Below are 27807 nucleotides of genomic sequence, written 5' to 3' on the forward strand. Positions count from 1 at the left end.
GGACAGAAGGTGTCACTGCCAACCAAGAAAGGTCATCCATGCATGATTTCACATTGCTTGTCCCTCAAAGAACTACCATTCTCCATTTCCTAATATCCATCCGGAACTGCATCCGGAACTGAATCCATCATGCTGCCTCTGAGCATGGAGGTTCCATTGGGTTATCAATGCTGGCACAGCTCTGTCCTCCACTGGAAGCACAGAGGGACCTCAGCGCTTTCCCTTCCAGCTAGTGATGACTTAGACTGGGGTGACCAAACTGTGGCTCAGGAGCCACATGTGGCTCTCTCACACATATTGTGTGGCTCTCGAAGCTCCCATGGCCCCTTTGGCTGGCTTGCTGAAGGCATTTGTCTCTTTAAATCACTTCTCCGAGCCAAGCCAGTCAGCGGATTGGAAAATGCGTTCAAAGTTAAAGTTGCTTTCTTTCCACCTCTCCTCTCCACATCTATTTTCCTTCCTCCCTTCCTTGCGGTTCTCAAACATCTATTCTACGTGGTTGTTACGTTAAGCAAGTTTGGCCACCCCTGATTTAGAGCTTGCGCTCCATATGCACCATCTATATGCACCATCTGCCCTGAGCCTTCGCTCTTTTTTTTTTGCTTCATCCTCCCCCAAACCCAATGAAGTTTCCTACCTGGTATCTGAGCAGGGGCACGTTGAAGTAGGGGGCAGCTGCCACTTGCTCCGCCTGCTTCTGGAGGTGCGCAGTGAGGGCCCCCATGTTGAGCCAGAAGTCCTTGCTGCTGGGGTCACTTTGCGATGGGTCACTTTGGGTCATGGCAGGGAGAAAGAGAGGCAGGAATGAGGCCAGTCAAGAGATGCCCACCATCTAGGCGTCTCTTTGTTGTTTCCAAAAACTCCACCGCTGCCTCTCAACTCCCCAAAGCATTCTGTTTCTTTTAAAAGATGCAGAACAGAAAACATATTTTTTTAAAAAAAAAATCTCTGAAATTGCATCTACTGATCTTCACTAAAACTACCCTGTTGCTTTGCAGGGTAGCCGCCCTGAGCCTGCCTCGGCGGGGAGGGCGGGGTATAAATAAAAAATTTACTTACTTACTTACTTTACTTAAAACAAATAGCCATTAGGCTTCCTCCTTCAGTCCAGAGATTCCCAGCCGTTTCAGCAAATAGTCCCTGCTCTAAATATTGGGCTGCGTCCTACCGCTCTCCTTTCAGTGGAGCTACCCTGCAAAGCAACAGCCAGCTGGAGAGAAACGACCATCTCCACTCAAAAGACTGGCACAAGTTTCCCAGACTGCAGTAAAGTCTGATGATGGATTAGCAAATTAGCTCTCTGCATGTTCCCTAATGGGCAGCGGAATCAACCAGTGCCGCAGCTCTCTTCCGTCGGCTGTAAAGATGTGCCTTCCATGGAGACATTCCTATATTACCATATAAAACAAAGAGCAACGCTGTGGTTCAAAAATGTCATCTGGCAAAAAAGATGTACTCAGAGAGGGGATGGGGACAACGGCATGTCCCCAAATGCTTTCCCCTCAAATGCTTGCATTCCTCTCTTGTACACATCAAACCTCTGGATTCTCCACTGTCAGTTTCATGGGCCAAATACACAGGGCCGGCTCTAAACTGTCTGGCACCGTAGGCAAGGCTAACTGCTGGTGCCGCCGCCCTGCCACACTGATAATGTCATTGAGTCATGTGAGGGGTGCCAAATTTGGAGCCCCCAGAAGGCTGGCGCCCTAGGCAATAGCCTAGTTTGCCTAGTGGCAGGGCCAGCCCTGCAAATACCTTCACCTTAAAATGCATTTTTACCATGATGTGTGCACCGATTATTATTAATTTCTTTGCCATCAAGTCACACCTGACTTACAGCGACCCCCCCGGGGTTTGGAAGGCGAGAGACGTTCAGAGGTGGCTTTCCGTTGCTCGTCTCCGCACCATGAGCCTGGTGTTCCTTGGAGATCTCCCATCCAAACACTAGCCAGGGCCGATTCCGCTTAGCTTCCAAGAGCTGATGAGATCAGGTTAGCCTGGTCTACCCAGATCCCAAACCGTGTCCCCTCTGAGCTGAGTTAGCATGAGCCAGCCCAGTTTTTTAGCCTCCGGCTCACACATTTTTGTCTTAGCTCAGGGAAAAATGGCCTCAGAACAAACTAATTCCTGCAGCAGCTCACAACTTTAAGGCCAGTAGCTCCCAAAGCAGATTTTTTGCTCACAAGACTCCACAACTTAGAGAGAGCATTGGTCCCAAAGTCAGCGTTAAACATCTGAGGGACAACATGTCTTCAAACATGTTACAATACTAACTAATCTACAGAGCCAAAAGTGGAAAGCAGAGAGAGAGAAAAAAGGAGAACTGACAAAATAACGTGTTTTTTAAGGACATGCTTAAGAACATAAGAGAAGCCATGTTGGATCAGGCCAGTGGCCCATCCAGTCCAACACTCTGTGTCACACAGTGGCCAAAATAACCAAGTGCCATCAGGAGGTCCATCAGAGGGGCCAGGACACTAGAAGTCCTCCCACTGTGCCCCCTCGTAACTGCCCCAGACAGAGTTTCAACGATAAACTGTGGCTAATAACCACTGATGGACCTCTGCTCCATATGCTTATCTAATCCCCTCTTGAAGCTGGCTGTGCTTGCAGCTGCTACCACCTCCTGTGGCAGTGAATTCCATGTGTTAATTACTCTTTGGATGAAGAAGTACTTTCTTTTATCAGTTCTAACCCTACTGCTCAGCAATTTCATTGAATGTCCATGAGTTCTCATATTGTGAGAAAGGAAGATCGTCTGAAATCCCAATCCCAAATGTTTGATCGTCCCAAATCCCAACCTTTGCAAGTCTTTTGAGTTTTTGGCAGAGGGTAGCAGGCACTGTTCTTGACAGCTTCGCTCATCCAAGCAAAGCCTTCCAAAGGTGGCATCCTGCAAATCAGGGAAGAGTGGAACTGCCTGTTCTCACACGTTCTGTTGTTGAATGTGCCCCCAAAAACACATGCACAGGCTTCTATCGATTTGCAGAATGTGTAAAAACAGAACTGTCTAAGAGGCGGTTTTATAAAGGGATTAGAACTGCAGTGTAATACAATAGCCCAGGAGGTTGCTTTTATAAAGGAACAGAATTGTAGCCTTTTGCAACATTGGACACATCACCTGGATTTTACTGTACTGTCTGCTACCTGTTGTTACCCATTTTCTTCACTGTGGCATGCTTTAGAAAGTGCTTTTTGTTTGTTTGCATTGTTTTCTAGTTCTGATATCCTTCTCCTATTGGACAATGAAGAAAGCTGATAGGAAGGAAGACAATTTCTTTTAAATGATGCACTGGAGGCAAGTTTTATGGACACCGTGGACAATCAAAAAGACAAATAAATGGACTCTAGACCAAGTCAAACCTGAACTCTCCCTGTGCACTTCACATAGACATCAATCTGCTATTCTGACTTGTATTGCCCCCTTGTTGAGGCAGCCTAGTTAACATAAACTAACCATCACCGGACCCCAAATTGTGCTTCTTTTAACCTCCAAACAAACCTTTCCATGATTTTGTATACTAATTCACTGCCCACTCTCTCTATATTTAGGACCGTTTGCCATTCCATCCTATTGTCTGATGAAGCATGCTTCTAGCACACGAAAGCTGACATTCTGAATAAAACTTTTTCGGTCTTAAAGGTGCCACTTGACTCCTACTTCTCCCTGGAAACGAAAATAATTGAACAGAGGCTATTGTACTCTGCTCCCATTGTGGGAATACAAGAATCACTGGAAAAGACAATCAAGTCAGGAAAAGTGGAAGGCGGCAGAAAAAGAAGATCCAACTTGAGATGGGTTGACTCAGTCAAGGAAGTCATGGCCCCCAGTGTGCAGGACCTGAGCAAGGCTGTGAACGGCAGGATGTTCCGGAGGACATAAATCAGAAGCAATATGATTGCCCTTAATGCACACAGACCTATTGCCAGGTGTGGAATTCTAGCAGGAGCTCCTTTGCATATTAGGCCACACCCCCTTGATGTAGCCAATCCTCCTGGAGTTTAAAAAAAGAGCATCGTAAGCTCTTGGAGGACTGGCTACATCAGGGGTGTGTGGCCTAATATGCAAAGGAGCTCCTGCTAGAATTCCACACCTGGCAATAGGTCTGCGTGCATTAAGGGCAATCATATTGCTTCTGATTTATGTCCTCCAAAACATCCTGTCGTTCACTGCCTTGCTCAGGTCCTGCACACTGGGGGCCATGACACCCTGCCTATTGCACTGTTTAATGGGTGTCTTAATGCCACCTAATCAAATCCTTTTCTACATTTTGTAATCCATTGTGTCTCAGCAAGAAAGGCAGTCTATCAATAAAATAAAAGCCTAATTCTTTCGGCTCAGAGTCTGACCAGGCAAATCAAGGGCCGGGTCCAGACCAGCATTTTAAGCCGACGCAGGGAAGGGACCCGGGTGGGTCAAAAAATCAAATCCATTTGCGTACATCTGCCGCCCGTCCTGCTCCCGCACTCACCCTGCCCTTAGGTGTCTCAGCCACGGCTCAAAAAGCTACCACTTCCGAAGTGGTAGCAAATTCTTGAGCCAAACAGCATCTGCCTTAGTGGGTGTCTGAACGCCGGAGCACGCATGTGAGACATATTGGCACTGTGGACCCACCAGGCTGCCCCAAGCCACTTCTGGCTTTTTAAAAAAACAAATTACTTCCAAGCGCATAGGCGCATGGGCATACATGTGCATGACCAATAAATGAATTGGGGGGGGGTGGAGAAACCTAACCCAAACTACAGGGATGGTGCAGGACAGCCATCTGACCAAGTGTGTCCCATGTGGGATACGGGCGCTTTGCAGGGGAGTGTGTGGACAGGCTTCCACCACTTCATTTTGAGTCAGTCCGATTTGGGACACCTCCCGTGCGCCCCGAGCTGCCAGCCTGGACCCAGCCTAAGAGACTCAAAGCAATGTTACTTGGTAGATGCAAAAAACATCTCCTGCCTGTTGCACAGCTCTCCACGTACCTAAAGAGGAGATCAGCATTGGGCAGGAACTGTTCGATGGAGGCTGTGTGGAGGAGGCGGAAACTCAGGACGGGGGGTGCTGAGGAACCGCTGAAGACTCGGACGATCCCCGCCGGGAAGGACATTGTGAGTTCACCAGTGACCTTGATGAGACAGCTGGGGGGATTGCAAGGCAACAGGTTTAGTCCATACGACGAGAGCTTTGCTGGATCAGGCCAAAGGCCCAGCTAATCTAGCAGCCAATGAGATGCCCCAGGAAAACAGATAGCCCCCTCCCATGTAAATTGTACTTAGCAGGTACACTGCCTCTACACATGGAGGTTCCATTTAGTCGCCACAGAAATAGCAATGTCCCTGTGAATCTGCCCCAATACATGGGTTAGAATCATAGAGTTGGAAGGGACCTCCAGGGTCATCTAGTCCAACCCCCTGCACAATGCAGGAAGTTCACAAATACCTCCCCTTAAATTCACAGGATCTTCATTGCTGTCAGATGGCCATCTAGCCTCTGTTTAAAAACCTCCAAGGAAGGAGAGCCCACCACCTCCTGAGGAAGCCTGTTCCACTGAGGAACCACTCTAACAGTCAGGAAGTTCTTCCTAATGTTGAGCCGGAAACTCTTTTGATTTAATTTCAACCCATTCTATCATTGTGTCTCATGGCCCAAACCTCACAAGTGAAATTGTTAATGTAATAGGCAATTTAGCTCAGGAATAACGTTTAACCCTCTTGGAAGAAACTTCCGGTCAGGTCAGTGACCTGGAAATTTCATCACTGCAATGAGCCTTGGTATGAAAACTTGGTAAATGTTTTTTAAGGGGGAACCCTCCTTTGTTCCTTAAAAGCAACACTGGGCATTTGTGGGAGAATAAAGGCTATCACTCTGCTCATGCATGAGTTACCTGTCTGGGTTTTGACCTTTGAAGTAAGCATGGACATATTCCGTGAAGGCTGTCGCCACAGGCAATGCATCCTGGGAACCCAGGACCACGGGAGAGGGACCACGGGAGATTCCTATGCAACCAAAAAAAAAAAAAAGTGAGAAATTGGAGGGGGGTGGAATAAACAGTACAAAGTTATGCCTAAGTGGCATCTTTTAACAAAGGTCAAATAGAATATATAAAAAGAAGCTCAATTAAGAATGTTAAAATCAGGGCCTTTTTGGTAGAAAAAGCCCAGCAGGAACTCATTTGCATAGCAGGCCACACACCGCTGACATCTCCATTGTTTCACACAGGGCTTTTATGTAGTGAAAACCCAACAGGAACTCATTTGCATTTTAGGCCATACCCCCTGACACCAAGCCAGCTGGAACTGTGTTCCTGTGCGTTTCTACTCAAAAAAAGGTCCTGGTTAAGATAAACTAAGAATCTTGAGACACCTTAAAGACAAGAAAGAAATTACTATGGTAAAGGTGCTTGTGAGTCAGTCTAGATGTATGAACTGCTACATCCAGTTGGCAGACAGACATATATATACCCAAAGCAACATACTTCAGAAAGGAACCTATATTGCCAAGAGAGGCAGTTCCGGTTTCCCTGTTAGGGTTGATTAGGGTTGAAACATGCCAGCCGTAGCCAAACTGATAGAAAAGTACAGGATCAGGATAGGCCTTGGGTGAGCTTGGTTCAACTCCCCACTCCTGCTGTGAAACCCGAGTTAGGTACACTCTCCCAGCCTAACAGGGCTGATTGCCAAGAGAGGCAGTCCCAGAGGTGTGTCACGTTACTTTGCAGATCACAGATGAAAACAGGGACTTGGAACCGTGACCTCACACCGCAAGAAGGTATCATTTCCAGTCACGTGAATATATACCCTATTCAGATCCACCCTGCTTGGCAGACTCCTCCAACACTGGGGAGCAATCTACACCTATTTCAAAATAGACCTCTCCTAGATCTCATTTTCGTCTCTCTTCTGCAGTGCACCATAACTCATAGGGTTGCTGGGAAGGTAAAATGGAGGAGGGAAGAGCCACCTCTGCTGCCCTGAATTCCTTGAAAGAGGGGCTGGTTAAAAATTTAAGATTGCCAGAATACGCTACGATTTAACAAGCCACAGAGGTGCTTCTAAAGAATCACAGAATAATAGATTTGGAAGGGACCTCCAGGGTCATCAGCACAATGCAGGAAATTCATAAATACCTCCCCCATCTATATTCATCATCTAAAATTTTTGTGACATCTGAAATTATCTTTAATGGAGCTACACAGAGATATTTATGTTTATTTACTGCGTTTTAATTATAATTTGGCAACATTTCCAAGAAACCGGCTTCACCCTATGGAGCCAATGAGATGCCCCCGAGAAGCCCAGAAACATGACATGCGCGTGCACCTGGGTGCTCCACACTGGATACGTACCAAGTCCTGGCTGCGTGGCCATGAAGAAGGCCCGTTCTGTCAGGCTGCCCGAGCTTGGGGGGGCCGACAAAGCCCAGAGGGGTGATGGGCTCAGGGACCGAGGCTGAGGAAAGAGCAAAAGTCACATGGGATTTGGGGGGAGGGGCTTCTAAACACCTATCTCAGTGCAAAGTAGGGATGCCAGTCCCCAGGCGGGAAGCAGGTGAAAAGCAAAAAGCATCCACGATAGACCAGCCTCAAATATGAAACAATTTCAAAATTTTATAATAAATTTTATACACATAATAAAGAACTTGAACAAAAGTGCAGTATAAGTCCCACCCAAGACCTGTGTCCTTTCAATTGTAATCAATGTTCATGATTCTTAAAGATGATGGTCTGTGAGTAATCTGCAGAATATTTGAGCTTTATGCCTTGTATGAATGATTTTAAGGATTCTGAGAGCTTGTAAAAGCCTCGTGTGAAACAGGGCAATATGTGCATCCCTGTAGCGATCTTGCGCTTTGCTGCTGTTCATCCTTACCCCAGCTATTGCTGAAAGCAATTTTGGCGCATCGATCTCTATCTTCACGGCTTCTTGATCCCCTTTTATGTGCATAAAAATTTGAAACTGTTTCATATTTGAGGCTGGTCTATCATGGATGCTTTTTGCTTTTCACCTGCTTCTCTTTTCCGCATTACTCTTTGTTTGTTTTGGTCCCCACGTGGGGGCAGGGAATTTCCGTTTTTCAGGCACTCTGCGGACGCCAGCCAGCTGGTCAGCAGGGGAAGCCCCACCCCCTGTGGCCCCGCTTGAAAAGAGCAAGTGCCATTTTGAGGTTTGCAGGGCAGATGCGCAGGGCATCTGTTCTTTTCAACAGGGGCTCCCTTTAAGTGATTGGGGGAAAGCAGGGGGCATGCATGCATGGCACTGCATCCCCAACATGATTACATCACTCTGCGTGACATCACTGCTTCAGGGATGGCCCCATCCCCTCCCAGAACACCCCCCCCCCTGTCAGGGAGACAATCTTGAGCAATGGGGGGAGCACAATGAGTTAATATGAATACACATATGTAATGTTTAAATTTTTGGCTAAAATAAAATTCTCAGAAAACATGCCAGTCGCAGCCAAACTGCTAGAGCAGGACAGGATCGGGATAGGCCTTGGGTGAGCTTGGTTCAGCTCCCCACTCTTGCCGTGAAGCTTGGGTCAGTTACACTCTCCCAGCCTAACAGGGTTGTTGTGAGGATAAAGTGGTGAACCACCACTCAGCTTCTTGGAGGAAGGGCTGTTGTGCTAGGCTAGGAGTGCTCACCAATGCTTTTGTCTGCTCCCAAAAGTGTTTTTAGGAAACGGGGGAGGGGGCAGGTAGGGCTTTCGCCCAGCAAGACTGCTGACTGACTACTGGAGATTTGATCGGCTATGCAGTTTTTTTTAAATGTTGATCTGGTAGCAGCTGCCACCACAGCACAAGGGTTTGCGCTGTGTCACTGAAGCTCAGCTCTAGCAATCAGCTCTAGCTCGCTCTGCCTCCTGTGGCAGCCATTTTGTTGTTGTACCCATCATGCCGTGTCAGAATTCAAAATCTGCCCACAGGCTCAAAGAAGGCTCTACTAGACAGAGACAAAGAAGGGGCCCTCCCTACTAGACAGATTAATTTAAAATGCAAGCCAATGAGCCTTGTTCTGTCCCCCTGACCTGATCCCACATCTTCCAGATCTTCACCAAACCACTGCAAATCCCCTCAGGTCCCATTTGCCCCATTTGGGCCTCCTCAGCTCAGAAACATCCACAGCTTCCACAAAACCGCCACTCACCGTATCATTGCCAACACAGGCAGCTGAAACCGCCGAAGGTCTTTTCACTCGACATCGTCGGGGCGGGGCCACCATTGAGGCCAAACTGGGCAAGGCGGGCAGAGGAAGAGATGCTACAAGTCAAATAGGAGGTAGCGATTTAGAACCGTGGCACCAGAAGCAGCTCAGGTTTGCTTGGAAGATTCAAAAACAAAACTACCAAACCACAAATGACTGCTCAGTTGTAAGCTAACAAAGCCCAGCTGGGTTCTCTCTTTGAGTTCCCCTGCAACTATGTTCCAGCTGCCATTCATGCTGTCTTTCACGTATGGAACAGCAGGAGCTGGGACATGTATGTGCCACAGAAGGGCTGTTTTTGTAGCAGGGATCCTTTGCATATTAGGCCACACCCCCTGATGTAGCCAATCCTGGAGCTTACAGTAGGCCCTGTACTAAGGGCCCTGTAAGCTCTTGGAGGATTGGCTACATCAGGGGTGTGTGGCCTAATATGCAAAGGAGTTCCTGCTACAAAAAAGGTGCTGAAGGAAATGAATATGATATAAATATAGAACAGTTATACACAGTGCTCATTTTGTAGCAGGAGCTTCTTTCATATTAGGCCACACACCCCTGGTGTAGCCAATCCTCCAAGAGCTTACAATAGGCCCTCTATTAAGAGCCCTGTAAGCTCTTGGAGGATTGGCTACATCAGGGTGTGCGGCCTAATATGCAATGGAGCTCCTGCTACAAAATGAGCCCTGCAAATATACCATTATTTATTTACCGATTTTTTTTTAAAAAAAGAAATCAAGGTCCTAATATTTTTGTATAGCTGTTCTATATTTGTGTCTTATAGTCATTTCCTTTAACATTGGACCCATTAATCTGGATTCATTTAGCCTTTTAGGTTCTTCACTCATCTTTTTTTATTAAGGCCCCTCCCCTTTTTTTTGTTCTTATGCCACAGAGGGCACCATTTCAGAAGAAGCATTCCCTCCTGACCAAGAGAGAAGAAGGAATGCCTCTTCCAAGACGGTGTCTGCCATCTATAGGAAAGATGTTCTCGCCTTGTTCACAAACACACTGTGTCAGAAGAGGCATTCCCTCCCGAGCATGAGAAGATGAGGAGTGCTTCTTCTAAGAAAGCAACTACCGCTTACGGAAGAGGCACTCCTGCTTCTCACACGGAAGGAGAGGTGAGGCCCTTCTGAGATGCAGCCTCCTGCTTGTGGATTTTTAAACACCTGGATTTTAAAGAGAGAGATAAAATCTGCTGCCCAGTCAATAGTTCATACTCTTTTAATAAACGCAATGCTTACTAGGCCAGTTCATCAATTTGACATTGCAGTCCCTAATAGGACCTTTAGCTTCACAGGACTTCTGGTGTGGGAAGGAAGGATCTGAAAAGCTAGATGGGGGGTGGAGAGAGACCTCTGCCAAGGAGTGAGAGGGGAGATCAAAAAAAGAACCTGCAAAGTGTCACTTTCAGCCTGAGCCAACTTAATGTTTTTGGTCCCAGGTCGTTACCGAAATTTATTTCTACACGGGCCTTCGGATTCCCCAATCCCCCACAATCTGCCTTCTTAATCTCTGGGAGATTATAAAATTTCTGATTCAAAATGGGATCTGATTTCTGTTTTATTGACAGCTGCAAAGTTTGCTATTGCATCAATATGACAGACGAGGGACAGACGAGGGACCATCCGTTGTTAACTTGGTTAACTAAATGCTGAGAATACCTCGTTTTAGACAAGATTACAGATAAAATTTCTTGTAGGAGGATACCTTTCCAAAGGTCCTCTTTGTTAACTAAATGGGCACCTTTTCCAGAGTATTATTCATCAGCTATTTATAGCTTTCAGGTCTCGTCTTCAAATGTTGGTTTTACATTTATTTATGTACTGATTTGTTTAAATTTGTTAATATCTGTAATTGTATGTATGTATATTTTTGCTATATGATTTGCTATGACTGTAACTTTGGAATTTATTCAATAAAATGTTATTTATTCTGGGAATAAAAACTGAATATGTTTTGTGTTTTATATTTTTTTTCTAGCTCTCTTTTTTAATGGGATCAATCATTTTTATTATGCTTGTTTTAATTATTAGCCGCCTCAGTGGCCTTGAATGGGCAGAAAGGAAGGATAGTCATATTGCAAATAAATAAAATAAGGAAAAGTTTGTAGCATTTCACAAGCAGCCTGAAAGGTGATGTGATTGGGGGAGGGGGCCCCTGCTAGCTCCCTTGGGCCATCCGCCTTCCTCCCCTGCAAACACAGATCCATCCTTTAACCTTCTCCCCCCACCAGATCTATCATTTAGAATCCCAGCATCCCCATGATTTAAAAGCAACATATCCTAACTGTCCTTACTCGGTTCAGATGACACTTCAGGGATACCTGGTGTCCCACTTTCCGAATCTCGGCAGCGTGGGGCCCACGGGGAGGGGCTGGTGGAGTCACCACTGCTGGGGGGCGCTGGGGAGGAGGAGGAAGAGGATGCCGAATTGGACGACAGGCAGCTATCACGCTCGCAGGCCCGTGGGGGGCAGTCCGAGGCTGGGCTGCGAGGCCTGACTGGCCAGGGCCGCCGGTTGCTGACGGCACCTTCCAAGGAGAAGGGGTCAGGAGAGGATGATTCCCGCTGGAAGGAATTGCTATGAGCCGCCACAGGCCAGCCAGATACAGAATCTGCCCAGTCGGGATCCGACGCAAAGCAGGGGAGTTCTTGGGGTGCAGGTTGGGGCAGCCAAGGGTTGGGTCCATCTTCAGCCAGCAGGCCACGACGGCTGCCACGGAGACTCAAGGAGCTCTTCAAAGACCGCTTGCCGAGAGGGCTCTGGGGAGTGCAGGGTCGTGGGCTCCACAGGCGAGAATCCGAGGAGGGCCCAGTGGCTGGGTGTGATGGCGAGTCCAATCCGGAGTCTTCCACATTCTCAGGAGACGAGGAGGAGAAGGGGGAGGGGCTAGAAGCCAGAAGGTACGATCGGGGAGCTGCAGGGAGAGACGAAAGGGGAGACTGAGAGCTGGGGACAGAACTGCACCTCTTTAGAGAAAGACATCTCATTCCAAAAAGCAATTGCTCAAACCATCAGCAATGTTTATCATTTAAACCAGGGTTATCAAACATGAAGCCCAGGGGTGAATCAGGCCCCTAGGGGACTCCTATCAGGCCCCTGAGCAACTGGCATCATCTGCTTCCTTCCCCCTCTCTCTTGCTTCCTTCTGCATAACAGCTTGCTTTGCCAGGCTTACTCAATCACACAACAGAGCTACTGAGTCAAGCCTCTCTTCCTTCTATTGGCTAAGCATCCTCCCCCTCCTGGTCCCCTGGGGAAGGAAGGAAAGACCAAGAGCTTCCTTTGGCCAGTTCCCTGGATTGCATGGGAGAGATACAAAGAAAGCACCATTAAGACCAACAAGTACTAATGGTTTAAGCAGGTTTTATTTTAAGTTTTTAAAAAATCTTCAATTGTGTTTGTGTTGTTTATAAAGTTTATACCTCTACTACTTGGCATTACATTTTATGACACACCTGGCCCGACCAACAAGGTCTCATTTATGTCAGATCTGGCCCTCATGACAAATGAATTCGACACCCCTGATTTAAACAGTAACAAGCTCGCAATCTATCTAGCCCACGTACATGCAATCTTACATATTCATCAAGTTTGCTGCTGAATTTTAAGAAAAATTAACATGTTAATGTACTCCAGTGTGCCGATGATTAACATTAAGACCAGAATTAGAAAACCCACATTTCAGAGGCACAGAAAATGCACCAGGATCTCTGCCAGTTTTCCAATTGTTGGAAAATGTTCATTGGCAAAGGAAATCTCATTATTTAATCTTTTAAATATTTAATGGTTTTAATACTTATTCTTGAACCATTCCTTCCCCAGAAACTTTGGGGGAGGCAGGACAGATCCATAGTCAAGACGGTGGCTCAGGAGGGCCAAGCCCGGCCACATTCAGGAGGAACCTGAGAGATGGGAGGCCTCACAGACAGGAAGGGACACCATTAGGGCCAACAGCAGTCGCAGCTCACATTTGGAGCTTTGGCTCAGTGGGGCATCCCCTGTTTTGCATGCAAAAGGTCCCAGGTTCAATCCCTAGCATCTCAACAAACCTCGACACTGGGGAAAAGCCTTCTTCTGCAAGACTGCTGCCAGTCCAAGGAGATAGTCCTGGGCTAGATAAACTAGTGGTCTGACCCTGCAGAATGCAGCTTCCCAGGACTTCTGTTGGTTTCACTCCTGACTCCATGGCTGGAAAAAGCAGCTAAAATGACCACCCACCCATCACGCCTGGCCTGGCCTGGCCTGGACCTACAGCTCTGGGGGCCACGTAGGGTTGCCAGCTCTGGGTTTGGAAATCCCTGAAGATTTAGGGAGGGTGGAGCCTGGGGAGGGCAGGATTTGGAGAGGGATCTCAGCAGGGTATAATGTCATAGAGCCCACTCTCTAAAGCAGCCATTTTCTCCAGGTGAACTGATCTTGGTCATCTGGAAATCCACTGTAATAGTGGGACATGTCCAGGGTTCCCCTGGGGGTTGTCAACCCAAGGGTCAGGAAGTGCACCAGCCACTGTAGGTCATGTCTCCACTCCTCTTGTTCTTCTGCGAAGAAACAAGATGGCCACAGCACCCACATGTTTGTAAGACTGGCTAATTTACTGCCTGTTGTACCTGAGAAATCTTCATTTTCAAAAGCAGATTCCAGTGGAGGTCCAAACAGTGCACTGACGGGAAGGGCATCGGGTTCAGGAACTTTGCCGTCACAACTTGAAAAGAAGGAAAGAGACACACCTCAGTCCTCTCCAGGGCACAATCTTTATCCACACCTAAATGTAACGATTCAGGTTCTAACTCCAGTGGATGCCGGATGAGAAGCATGGAGTTCTTTGTGACAACCCTGGAGATCTGGAATGCTCCTCCGAGTTAATTTTCCATCTCCATTGCTCAAACAATAAGTCAGAATTGTACCACTGCACTGGGAAGCTGTTGTCCTTGAGGCATATTATGGTTTGGATGTTCAGATTGGGAGGAGGTTTGTTTTCAAAGGAAAGTTTTGCATCTTAATTGATCCACAAAACCATTGCTGAAATTTGGGGGATGGTTTTGCAAAGCGATATATTACATTAAGTAAATACGCAAACAGAAGTTTAAAAGAACAGAATTCATAATTGGGAAACTAATATGAATTTGCAGCTTTCATGCAGAATCTAGCATCCAGTTAAGAATCCAGCTTTCGCCGTGTGGCGGGGTGGGGGGGGGCAGATATCTCAGAATTCTTTAAACCAAGTTCCTAGTCCTTACGACTAAAAGAATACAATGATACATGTGAGCAGTGGCTGCCACAATCTTCAAAAGCCATGGAGGGGGAAGGATGGAGCTCTCTAAGCAGCTGGAGGGAGAGAAATCAGGGTTTTATCAGGGTTTTCCTAGCGGTTATTTCCCATCCTTTCCCCCACTGCATTTACCCTTGTGCAAGGCAGCCACCTCCCCCTCTTAAACCACACTCATTCCCAAATTCCAGACCTACCTTTCTTTGCGCCTGCAGGCACAAAACATTGTCAAAGAATCCTACCCCCCTTGGAGTGGTATCCATTAAACCAAACAAGAACATAGATAACAGAGACTCCTCATATGAGCCTCCACCCCAGCTGCATTCTTAAATCAGGCTGATTCTTATCTCAACAGTGTTTTGAGAACCAGAGCCAGCAGAGGCAGGGCTTTTATGGTGATTGGCCCACAATTGTGGAAGCATTGTCCTCAACTTTGCAGAGCATGGAAATCCATAGAATAGCAGCTTTTAAAGACTTTAACTAGAAAGTGTTGCATATGGGGCTCTGGCTATCTTCAAAAACGTAACAGAGGATCCAGGCCTTGCAATTACCTGTTTGTCCGGTTGGCAAGGCGTGGGGTCTGGGATTTCCCCAATTTGTCACCTGCAGAGAAATGAGTTTAAATAAGACTTGGGATGCAAAAGCTCAGCCAGTCCCCTCCCTGCCAAGACCAATTCCATTTCCCCTTCCCAGCATCTGCAAAGAGGAGACCTAGGTCCAGAATACAAGCAGATGTTTCCACAGGAGGCTAAAGCAAGGCTCACCAAAGTGGTACCCAAGAGCCGTGTCTGTGAAGCTTTTCAGAAGGTGGCTGGGGGAATTATAAGACAGGACTTGTTATTGGCCACTCTCATGCAAATGAAAGAATTTTCTACTGGATGATCAGCAGGACTGATAAGCCTCTGGGCTTTCCTTAGTCACTGTGTGGTTCCACTTCTCATTCAAACTTCTCTCCTACCCAGGAGGTGTGAGGAAGGTGATACTCCATTCCGCTCTGCCCCCTGTGGCATCCATTTTAAGTGTGCCTCTGCCTTCTGTGGCAGCTATTTGGGGTTTTGCTCTGTCATTTTGGCAGTCATTTCGGGGTGGTACTCGTCACCCCCCCTCAAAATTACAAATGTGTCCACAGGCACTGGACTACAGAAACCCAAGTGTTACTTGACCAAGAGCTCAAAGCTGCAGCCAGACACAGAGGAAGATGCCTCTTGAAAAAGGAACAGGGGCTTTGCCCTCCCTTGGCTTCTCTGTCTCATGTCCCTCTCTGAGCCCCCAGTTACTGTCCTCCCTCACCTGGAGCTGGGGCTGTGTCAGAATCCGTTTCCACAGCTGCAGAGGCGAGAGATTTCAAGTGCCCTACAAGAGGAACAGATTGGAGGCGAGTGTCAGGACCATCTCAGCGCCAGACCCCAGAACTGATTCCGCAGCTGAGGGGTAGCTGGAAGACAATGGAATAAACTTCTCCTCTGAAGATAAGGCAGGACAGGAGACCCAGAATCTGATAGGGCTTTCCTAACTCCTGAGCCTCAGATACTCATACATGATCCTCTAGATAGCGAGCTTTTCCACATTCTCTGCAGGGGGATATGCTAGACAACAGGCGTGATTCTGAATTAACCACTACTGGTAGTAAAACACGTGAGGGGGGAAAAACCCCAAAAAATTACATTATGTTGTTATATTACAGTTATATATAACCTCAATCCCAATATATAACCCTCAAGCTCAATTCTGTGGCTGGCTCAGCCTCCTCCAGCAGGCATTTTGTGACTGGCTCCACCTACTGTGGCAGCCATTTTGTGGTTGTGCCCACTGCCCTGTTAGAATTTCAAACGTGTCTGAAGGTTCAAAAAGGCTGGGGACCCCTGTGATATCTAAGCCCTCTCACCCTTCCCACAGCCCAACACTGCTGCCCCAAGCCCATTTCACCCCCCTGACCTTGGGTGGCCCCTTCTCCATCCTTCGCACACATAGATACACTAATAAAATCTGGGGTGAGGTGAATTACTTACTAGATGAATGCCTTTTCATGGTGCACTGTGGAAGGGGAAAGAAAAGGGAGTTAGAAAGAAAAGGATGATTCCCCCACACACAGTCACCTGCCCAGAACAACCAAGCCCAGGCAGAAATACTATGCATTCCTACAGTATTCTGAAAATGTAGTGGATTCTTAGGGCTGTTCAGAAAGAACCAGTACATTCCAAGAGACATCTGGCACCATTGCTTTCCAGAACCACCTCTGTCCAGATCTCTCATTCACAATGTTCCTTGAATTCTATGGACTAGCCACAGCAATTGACCCTCCTCCTCCAACAAGGTTTTTTTGTGTTGCTACAAAACATGCACGCTGTACAAGTGCTACACACCACATCATTCTTTTCAAATACTACATGTTCCCTCTTCCTTCTTTTCAAATTCTACATGTTCTCACTTCTCCCCCTCTCCTTTAGGCACCAAACTTAAACATCCCTGCTTCTGAATTCTTCTTTGGAATTACTTTTCTCTAAATTATGAAACAAGCCACCATTGGACCAGGGCTTTTTTTTTTTTTGTAGCAGGAACGCCTTTGCATATTAGGCCACACACCCCTGATGTAGCCAATCATCCAAGAGCTTACAGGGCTCTTAGTACAGGGTCTACTGTAAACTCCAGGAGGATTGGCTACATTGAGGGGGGGTGGCCTAATATGCAAAGGAGTTCCTGCTGCAAAAAAGCCCTGAATCAGACACACAGAACAGGACAGCAAGTACTTGAAGACTTTTAAGTGATGAATAATAAATTTTAAGCCATGTCAGCAGAAGACCATCTCTTGGGATTAAATTATGTCAAAGCCTGTCTATGTCCCACATAGAAAGGTAGTCCAGGAAGAGAAGGGGGGGGCGGTTAAAGGTGCAGTGGGAAAACTATTTTATTCATAGTATAGATCCCTGTGGGTTTCACAGACTGCTTCGTAAGGGGATCTGTAAAAGAGTGCCACTTTACAGATCCCCCTGACAAAGATCTATGCTATCAATAAAACATATTTCCCCAGTGCACCTTTGTTTCCTTCTCTTCCTGGGCTCTGTATTGTCATGGCCCTCTTCTTCTTTCCACACAGAATGGTACTCAAGACGTTGCCATATGAGGGCAAATCTGTGCAGAGGGGCTTTGGATGAGCACCAAAAGATTGATGATGGTCCAGAAGTAACCTGGCTCTTTTACTTTCTCAAATTTCCCTATCTTCAGGACCCCCCTTCCTGGTCTCTCACCCCCACACTTGGCGGCAGGATGAGGTTGCCAACAGAGGCCTTGAGCTGTTCCACCGCAGCAGAGGCTGCCGCACTGTTGGTTCTCTCCCGTGGCTGCACAGGCTTGATGCGGATGTAGAACTTGTGTGGCTCCTCGTCGTCGTAATCCGAATCGCTGGACGAGCAGAAGTGGTTGCCGTGTTCACGTGGTATGAAGAGTCAAGGACAAACCCCCACAACTCCTGAACTTAACTGGGAGGGCAGGGAATTGTGAGAGGCTAGAAAAGGTTTTGTGGGAAAGGAAAGGATAGTGGGAGACCGCAAAGGCCACTTTTGCAGACCCAAAAGGGAGCTTCTTGTGCTCACCTGGTAGCTCTCAAACTGGGCAGTATATTTTCAATGACTTTGTGGCTGGTCTTGTATTCTCATGAGGGGCAAGTTTTTCATGAGATGGAGCCAGAGCTAGCAGAATGGCACAACAGAAGTACGCTGGGCCCATAACCTGTTGGGATTAACAGGTGTAGACTAACTACACTAGTTAATCCCAACACTTCTGTTGTCATAAGGGATGTTCTGTTCTCATGGGAGGTGGCCTTTGGTTCTCACAAGATGGGACCAGGCAAACCTTTCTGTCTTTTATCCAAAGGCTTGTCTCTGTCCCATAATGGAAGATCCACAAAGCCCTGATCTTCATCCCTCTTACTACAAATTGCCCACACACCTCAAAGAAGCGGGGAACCAGAGCAAGTGACCATATCTCCTGTTCAAAATTGCACAGCCCCAGACTGTGCTCCAGAATAATGGGGTGGGTGGGGCAGAGTTCAGAAAAGATTTCCTGCTCCCATCCTGAATCACTTTACCTCATTATTCACTTGCAGAAACAAAGGGGAATCCCCCACCCCACCCCAAAGGCCCAATTCTCAGCCCATCTGGCTCCAGGAAAGAGATCTGAGTCACCATCAAAGGATATCATTCTGGTTTGTTTCAGGGCGAACCGTAAACCCCTCTTCGTCCACTTCTGGAGGCTGCTGGATTTGGAGGGGAAGATAGCAGTGGAGTGAGAAAGTCCAGCCTGCGATTGACCCCACTTAAAATACATCCCACATTTTTAAAAAAGAGACTAATCACTAGCCTGTCCATATTACCTAATGTTGGGGGGAGGGTTGTTTCTTGGATCTAAATGAGAACTACTAATTATAAGTAGTGGGCCGTATTCTAACGTTTTGTTCAGCTAATGGCCCCTTTCCTTTGGAAAAAAGCACTGTCATTTACTGAGAAGAATGGCAGACCCAGCCCACTGTGAATACCAAAGGAGCAGGCAGAGATGAGAGAAGGGAACCACAGTCAGGGCTAAATGCTAAGACTGAAACAGCAACTGGAGTCCTTAGAAGCATTGCTGGCAGAGATCCATAATTCATTTAATGTGTGTGCAATTTTTTTAAAAAATTCAAGCACTTTCCCCTTCCATGCCAATCCGCAATGGCTCAGTTTTATTAGGGAGAAGGGAGAAATGGACACAACTCACCACTGAATCCGCATCTGGAGACTCCCTGGTGGGGCAGGGAAGAGAAAGAGAGAGTTGAGTAGTTTGGGTGGGTCACAGAGCTTTGGAAAGCCAAGCAGGGACAACAGTTGAGGGGAACAGCAAAGGGAAGGCCGAAGGCCAAACTCACACAGAATCCCGTTCACGATCTTTGCGGCCCAAGCCAGGGATACGGAAGGCTTTGCTGCGAGTTCGCTTTGGTCCTGGGGAGGGAAGGAGAGTTGCATCCTGATATCAAACACACTGGAAACAAAAAGTTTGCAAATTCTCTTTGGGGTCAAATTTTGACTGAGATAACCCATCCTGACTCGGCTGGGTCGGAGTAACAGAGAGCCAGTTTAGTGTAGTGATTAAGTGCACAGACTCTTATCTGGGAGAACCGGGTTTGATTCCCCACTCCTCCACTTGCACCTGATGGAATGGCCTTGGGTCAGTTATAGCTATTACAGACCTTGTTCTTGAAAGGGCAGCTTCTGGGAGAGCTCTCTCAGCTCCACCCAGCTCACAGAGTGTTTGTTGTGGGAGAGGAAGGTGAAGGAGATTGTGAGCCGCTCTGAGACTCTGAGTGGAGGGCGGAATATAAATCCAATGTCATTGTCGTCATAACAGAGGGGCTCAGAGAATGATCTGTGATGATCTCATCTCAGCTACAAATGCACAGGACAGCCTTAGACTCAACTCTTTTACAGCACCCTGCTGCTACAAAACAGGGATATTTCTCCTGGCCTGCTTTTTAAGGCTATGGTATGCACTGCAAGATGAGAATGCGTGTGAAATGCTAGATACACTGAAGGCATCTTACCTCCTTTTAGAAGCCAACCAAGAAGAAGACTACAGATATATACCCCACCTTTCTCTCTGAATCAAAGACTCAGAGCAGCTTACAGTCTCCTTTATCTTCTTCCCCCACAACAGACACCCTGTGAGGTGGGTGGGGCTGAGAGGGTTCTCACAACAGCTGCCCTTTCAAGGACAGCTCCTACGAGAGCTATGGCTGACCCAAGGCCATTCCAGCAGCTGCAAGTGGAGGAGTGGGGAATCGAACCTGGTTCTCCCAGATAAGAGTCTGCACACTTAACCACCACACCAAACTGGCTCTAAAACATTTCTTTTAGACCAAGTTTTTAATCAAGTGATTCTAAACTTTGTAAGCATCTGCATCTAGACTGTATTATGGGCACCCTTTTGAAGCTATTGATTTATGCTCTGACTTTTTTTAAAAAAAGTTTTGATTGCTAATTTTTATACTGCTTTTAGGATTTTATTGTATTTTAGATTGTCAGCCACCTCCAGCAGGTCACTGGAGACCAAGGAGGCCAGGCTCCAGGTGGGACTTAGGGATCCCCTGGCCTAGAATTACAGCTCATCTCCAGACCACAGAGATCAGTTCCCCTGGAGAAAATGGCTGCTTTGGAGGACTGACTCTATAGCATCGTACCCCACTGAGGTCCCTGTTCTCCCCAGGCTCCATCCCCAAATCCTCAGTGGTTTCCCAACCTGGATCTGGCAACCCTACCCACACCCCACACCCCACTGACGGCCAGGGGGAACCTGACAACCCTGACAATTTTGGAAATAACATTGCAAAACAGCGGCTATAAACAAATGCCCTTCAGGGGGACTTCTACCCCAACCCAAGACAGGGCTGGAATCAAGCTCATTGTAATTAACTTTAAAAACACTATCAACCCCATAAGTTTTTCACAAGATGAGTTAAATGCAGGCAACCTAAAATTGGGGGGGGGGGGATAGAAATTAACCCTTCGATGGTGTGGATAACTATACATTCATTTGTGAGTATTTTTCCACCAATTCAGAAAGGATATTGCTTTTAAAAAAACTGAGCAGCCAAGATTTCCCAGGGCCTTAAGAGCATTACGTTTTATAGTATTTAGTGGTTTAAAGTAGAATTTTTTAATTTGCATTTTTAAGTTAACATTGAACGTGGAACTGTCACCTTCTCTTGCTTTGCATGAGAAAATAAAGAAAAAGAAAAAGTAAGTGGAAACCAATTTTTAATGAAAGGGGGGCATATAAATATTTCAACAAACTGAATATATAACCTGTAGAATCTAGCAAAATTGTGACAATGCAAAAGAATTAAACTCGCTGCAAATTAGAAATGTATACACAAAAATACAGATTAAGGGGTTTTTTTTAAAAATGTAGATAAATGGGCAGAGTTAAATTTGAAAGATTCCTCATTGGATTCTAACACTTGAATGTTGTGTAGAATTACCTCCGTGTAAAGCCAGAGATTTCAATGGACTTAGACTTGAAGATTGCACTGCAAGAGGAGACTACAAGGAGATTGAACTGATAGTATTTTAATATGCCCTGCCACTGCTCAGCTGTTGCTTGAACTGGTTGGTCATCTTATCCTTTTCTGGTGAGGGAAGAACCAGTGTGGAGCAGTAGTCAGAGTGTTGGACTAGGATCTGGCGGGCCCAGTTTCAAATCTTCATCCTGGTGTGGAAACTCACTGGGCCTAACTCTCTCCCAGCCTAATCCACCTCTCAGGGTTGTTGGGAAGATGAAACAGAGGAGAGGAGAATGATGTAAGCAACTTCGGGTCCCCCCAACAGGGGAGAAAGGCAGGATCTAAATGAGGTTGGAAAATACCTGGGCATTTGGGGGTGGAGCCTGGGAGGGCGGGCTTTGGGGAGAGGAGGAGCTTCGATGCCAGAGAATCCACTTTCCAGAGCAGCCATTTTCTCTGTTGCCTGGAGATCAATTGTAATGAGGCCTTGAATTCAGCAGGAGCTCACAGGAGCGCAGCTTCTTTCTGAGGGTTCCCCCTCCTCCTCCCAACCTATCTACCTTGTCCATTGAATAGTAGGTGCAGCTGCATAACAATCCCTGGATTAGGAGAGCAGGCAGCCAGCTAGCCACCAAGAGCTTTGCCCCAGCAGCCCTCATTAACCCCTAGATATCCCCACACCACCCTTTCTCCACTTCTTATGTGATTTTGGGCGGCAGGTGACTTGCTGGCCTTTTGACTGTGGGGCCAAGGAGAGCCCCAGGTGAGCGAGGCCTGCTTGGGCTGGCTGGATCTCATCAGTTCAAGCAGACCTTGCTTGCCCAGGGCTCTCCTTTCATGCATCAGATTGCTTTTGGCTGGTGTGTGTGCGTGATATGCTAATGAGTTATACTAATGAGCTCCACCACCTATTTTTCTACAAAATGACTCCTGGTTGTAATCGTGGCAGATCTTCAGCCTCCATCTGGAGGTGGGCAACCCTAGGTCTAAATGAAGTAAAATGTTTTGCGCTTAATTTTTGCAAACTGCCTCAAAAAACCTGGCAAGGAGTTAGGTCTACAAATATTTTAAATAAAAATAATTTCTAAAGTTCCTCACAGGTCTGAAACCTAGAGACACCAGCTTCCATTGCCCTGGTTCCATGCTGCCCACTATCAGCCTCCAGATGGCGCTACAGCAACACTGTTCTGCAACAGCTGTTAGCAGCTACAGTCATGATAGTAAAGTCTAATATTAGCCACGGATGCTAAATGTACGACAGAATTGAGCATTACAGAAGGCTGTTCCTTCCCACACCAAGCTAGCTAGCAATTACTTGTTTGTTCTCAATTTACTGAGATCATTCCTTCCAAAAAAGGCGCTTCCATTGAGTCTGAAAACATGGAAATTTGCATTGGATCAGCTTGTCAGCTCACGCTCTGAGTGATTCACCTTTCAGAAAGTTATTTAATTCACGGAACCCAAGCTTGAACACTTTTATCACTTCTTAATACAAACGGGTGGGGTGTTTTCGGGTTTTTTAGGAAAGCAGCACATTGAAGCCAAGTCTCACATCCCCTTCCCCTTTTAACTTTGGAGGATGAGGGTGATGATTTGCTGTCGAGTCATAGCTGCCTTACGGTGACCAATACTCCTTCTAAGCTGTGAAGTCTTATGAGCAAAAAGTCTACTCTGTGAGCTACTAGCGTGAAAGTTGCGAGCGACTGCATAAATTAGTTTGCTCTGGGGCCATTTTTCCTGAGCGAAGACAAAAATGCGTGCGCCGGAGGCTAAAAAAACTGTGAGCTAGCTCACGTTAACTCAGCTTAGAGGGAACACTGATGATGACAACTGTGAGGTTTTCAAGGAAAGAGACATTCAGAGGGGCTTTACCATTGGCCTGCCTCCACATCACAACACTGGTATTCTTTAGACTGGTCAGCTTCTGAGATCTATCCAAATCAGGGCTTGGATTAATTTATTCTCAACAATAAAATATTCCACAGCATAACAAATGTCCATTATTTCGGACCACCCACAAATCCAAGGCCTTTAACGGTGATTAACCATTGTTGCTTAAAAGTGATTGCACTTGTATACATTTGTGTATTAACTAACCCTCAATATCGGAGCCATTTCAATATACCAAAGGAGGTACAGAACAGTTTATATTCCTAATTAATAACTCTTTCTATTCTTCATTTGCCTGGCCTGACCTAGGAGCTAAGAACATAAGAGAAGCCATGTTGGATCAGGCCAATGGCCCATCCAGTCCAACACCTCTGTGCCACGCAGTGGCCAAAAAACCTGGTGTCATCAGGAGGTCCTTTAGTGGGGCCAGGATGCTAGAAGCCCTCACATTGTTGCCCCCCCTCAAGCACCAAAAATACAGAGCATCACTTGCCCCAGAGAGTTCCATCTATACCCTGTGGCTAATAGCCACTGATGGACCTCTGCTCCATATGTTTATCCAGTTCCCTCTTGAAGCTATCTATGCTTGTAGCTGCCACTACCTCCTGTGGCAGTGAATTCCATGTCTTAATCACCCTTTGGGTGAAGAAGTACTTCTTTTTATCTGTTCTAACCCGACTAGTCAGCAACTTCATTGAGTGCCCACGAGTTCTTGTATTGTGAGAAAGGGAGAAAAGTACTTCTTTCACTACCTTCTCTATCCCATGCATAATCCTGTAAACCTCTTGTAAATCTTGTAAAGCTAAGCATGGTTGGCCCTGGCTACTAATTGGATGGGAGACCACCAAGGAAGTCCAGGATTGCTCTGAAGAGACAGGCAATGGCAAACCTTCTGTTCCTTTCTTGCCTTGAAAACCCCATGAGAGATAACCAGAAGTCAGCTGCACCTCACAGACATTTTTCATTCCAACAACCTTCAAAAGTACTGAAGAGTCGCACAGCCTTGTGGACGACAACTTGCTCTCACCCATTAAAATCAGCTCCCAATCAAGCCCCCTAAAGTTTCAGGCCTATCACCTGACAGAACCTTGCATCCTTGGTACCTTATTTTAGATTGTAGATTTCTTCTTGTGGCTACTTTGTACAGCTTCCTGAAGACAGCCCAAATAACAGCTACACCCACCTGGGGCCAGTAACCTGATGATCTCTCTATCCACCACCATGCCCCCTCTTTTTGAATCTTGGGTGTCAACAGCCCAAGCACTGGGACGTACTTGCCTTCCTGCGCTGGGGTCATGCTCAGCTCCTCAAAGTCCAGTGGCCCTAGGAGGAAAATGGAGAAAAAATACAGATGTCAGACAGTCTGGGGTTGTTTTGCCAACAATTCCCCCCAACCTTCTCACCGTGGACAACGCCCCCTAACCTGGTGGATGACGGCCAGTTCCTTTGCTCTCCGCAAAGTTTCGTAGCAACGTCTCCACCCCGATGTTCTCCATATTCTGTTTAAACTCTTCATGGACCTATGGTGAGGTGAAGGAAAAGGTCTTAAGCAGTTTGGTCACTTGCGTCTAGCAGAAAATCATCCCCTCCTGTCCGTCCTCATATATGTTCCTACCCAGGATGAGATGAGTTCCTATTTTCTCTTATGGCCACTTAATCTTCCCCTCAAAAAATGATGCAAGAAATCAGGAAAGGACAACATCTGAAACTGCCTTGTGCCAGTTCAGACCACTTAATCCATCTACTGTAGCCCCGCTAAACCCCTCTGGTAAATAGGCCTATGTGACGTTTCCCTCCACCCCTATTTCCTCTTGGGCCCTCTCAACTACACGTAGGGCTTTTTTTGTAGAAAAAGCCCAGCAGGAACTTATTTGCATTTTAGCCCACACCCCCTGGCATCACCATTGTTCCACACAGAGCTTTTTAAAAGAAAAGGCCCTGCAGGGACTCATTTGCAGATTAGGCCACACCCCCTGATGCCAAGCTAGCTAGAACTGCATTCGTGTGTGTTCCTACTCAAAAGAAGCCCTGACTACACCTCCTTTTGGGGCTCTCATTCAGCCATCCTTCTTTCCCTCACCTGCCCAATCTGGACGTGGGTATCCTCCACAGAGTGAACAAAAGAGCTGATCAGGGCCTTCATATGGCACAAATGAGAATCTTCCACTTCCTGGAAGCGCTGCAGGGGGGAAGGTGAGAAGAAGTCATGTTATCTGAGGTCTGGTCTCCTCCTACATTACGCTGGCCAGAGAAGAACCTGAGGTTTATTAATATGAAGCGTTTCATCAACCACTCTCTCCACAGAAAAATTTCAGGAAGGGAAGAACAACAGCACCGTCCAACTTTGCAAAAAGTCAAAAGCATCAAGAGATAGAACTTTTCGGACCAGCGCACAAAATAGCAAACAAAAGCACATGATAAAACACAGACCTGCCAAGGAACACCCACCATGATAAAATGCTTAGGAAAAAACCTGCTCCCCTGAAGAAAAGAAAAAGTAGATCTTTTGGTTATCTTGCAGGGCAGCCCACAGCTGAGTGGAAAAACAAGCCGTGCCCCTCCCCCACCAGCTCCATCCTCATACCACAGCGGAGTCCAGCATCTTCTGCTCAAAATCGTCACGGGCCAGGTTGTACTTCTCCACAGCACGCCGGAGGGCTTCGACTGCCTTACGGGACTTCAATTCGGCCTTCGTGCAAAGTGGCAAGAGGGATCCGTGTTAGAGAGAGTCCTCCACACACAAAATCAATGCCACATTCCCTCTCCCAGCTTAGGGGGCTGGACTAGATGACCCTGGAGGTCCCTTCCAACTCTATGATTCCATGATTCACCCCCAGCATTGACCCACACAAGACTGTACCATGGTCAGAGCCACCCAACCCCCCCCCCGCCGCTTCCTTCTCTCAATCTTGTAACCATGTTTGGCCAGTGACTTTTTTTCCCCTTCCACAACCTCTAGAACCACCCACCACCGGAGCCCTTCCCTTTAACACCCCACCCATGTTCAAGACAATCCTCCACCCCAAAAGTCTTAGCCACAAGGTAGAGAGGGAAAGCTATATCTGGGCAGTGATGTTCTATTCTTGGCAACTGGGGGGCAACAGTGGGAGGACTTCTGGCACAGAGTGTTGGACTGGATGGGCCACTGGCCTGATCCAACACGGCTTCTCTTATGTTCTTAAGTCTTCCTCCATTACCTTATCAATCTCCTTCTGGCTTGCCCCTTCCCTGCGCAGACGTTCCAGCTCCTGGCATCGGCTGTGGTAGTTCTCCTTGGCCTTGGGGAGATGCTGAGCAGCTCCCTGTAGGACTTGGACAGCTTCCAGGGTCCCCGCCACTTCGTCCTTTGACTAACAGAGTGTGTATGGATGGGGGGGGAGGGGGATAAAAATATAACAGCTTAAGAATAGCCCTACTAGATCAAACCAAAAGACCATTTAGTTTGACAGTCAATAAGGTCATGAAATCCCACCAAACAGGAATGGAAAGCATGACAGAGGAACAAAAACTTCTAAATCTTGCAAGAAAGGTTAAGAAAATTGCATCCGCATTACCAACAGTCTCTCTCTCTCCATTTGCCTGTAGCCAGCAAGGCCAACCCAAGAAGATGGGAGCACCGTGTAAAAAATTAGTGGCACAGGGAGAGAGAGAGAGAGATTTGCCAGTCTGGTCCCAGAGATCTTCTATAGGGAGACTGAACCCAGTCTAAAAGGTATTTGACCAGCACAGTATGGCTTCTGCAACAAAAGCAAAAGAGTAGAGATGGAGATGGAGGAATCCATCTTCGGTCTTCTGGGCTCTTCTAAGGTTAAAAACAACAACTGCGTCCAGATTTTAAGCCAGTTTGGAGCAGTGGTTAAGTGCGCAGACTCTTATCTGGGAGAACCAGGTGTCATGACCCTGGCATTCCTTGGAGGTGTCTTTCCCAAATACTGGCTGCTTAGTTTCTGAAATCTGACAAGATCAAGTTATCCTGTGCTAACCACCCCAAACACTGCTTATCTTGTTACAACTGACGGATTTTATTGTTGCATTTCATTAGTCCGCAAAGAATGCCCCTTGTAATAAGAGCAATTTTCAAGTCCGTTTCATCGCATTGCTTCAGATCTCCAAAAGCAGCTAAATGGTTCAAATGTAATGCATTTATTTAGGTATCCCACTGGGTTTCTGACTGTGTTTTTTCCATTGAGGGTGTTCTCGACTATCGCTCTTTAGCACAGGAAGCCCTGCTCAGCAGCAATCTGGAGCCACGCAGGGCTCCAGTTGCCCATCTGAAGATTGCAGCAATTATATTCTGCTCATAGATCAAGATGGGTAGCCATGTTAATCTGTCTGCAGCAGTATAAAAGAGCAAGGTACCCATGGCACCTTAAAAACCAACAACGTTTGTGACAGGGTATGAACTTTCGTGAGTCACTGCTATCTG

The 27807-nt window shown here is 46.8% G+C and overlaps 1 protein-coding gene across 1 annotated transcript in view; it reads right to left on the bottom strand.

Moving 5' to 3' along the window:
* Window positions 1–27807, bottom strand: part of FCHO1 (FCH and mu domain containing endocytic adaptor 1) — a 72140-nt gene that overhangs the window by 4154 nt on the left and 40179 nt on the right. The window contains exons 6-24 of the mRNA XM_060232509.1: window positions 26579–26731; window positions 25966–26070; window positions 25462–25560; window positions 24805–24901; window positions 24652–24704; window positions 19362–19426; window positions 19214–19238; window positions 18659–18716; window positions 17710–17897; window positions 16474–16498; window positions 15755–15817; window positions 15016–15067; window positions 13806–13900; window positions 11492–12112; window positions 9139–9251; window positions 7338–7440; window positions 5877–5988; window positions 4975–5130; window positions 638–770 (exon numbers count right to left, since the gene is read on the bottom strand). Coding sequence (XP_060088492.1) covers window positions 638–770; window positions 4975–5130; window positions 5877–5988; window positions 7338–7440; window positions 9139–9251; window positions 11492–12112; window positions 13806–13900; window positions 15016–15067; window positions 15755–15817; window positions 16474–16498; window positions 17710–17897; window positions 18659–18716; window positions 19214–19238; window positions 19362–19426; window positions 24652–24704; window positions 24805–24901; window positions 25462–25560; window positions 25966–26070; window positions 26579–26731 — 2316 coding nt within the window. The remainder of the gene's footprint in view (window positions 1–637; window positions 771–4974; window positions 5131–5876; window positions 5989–7337; window positions 7441–9138; window positions 9252–11491; window positions 12113–13805; window positions 13901–15015; window positions 15068–15754; window positions 15818–16473; window positions 16499–17709; window positions 17898–18658; window positions 18717–19213; window positions 19239–19361; window positions 19427–24651; window positions 24705–24804; window positions 24902–25461; window positions 25561–25965; window positions 26071–26578; window positions 26732–27807) is intronic.

This window comes from Heteronotia binoei, chromosome 2 (genome assembly GCF_032191835.1).
Source record: "Heteronotia binoei isolate CCM8104 ecotype False Entrance Well chromosome 2, APGP_CSIRO_Hbin_v1, whole genome shotgun sequence".
Taxonomy (NCBI): Eukaryota; Metazoa; Chordata; class Lepidosauria; order Squamata; family Gekkonidae; genus Heteronotia; species Heteronotia binoei.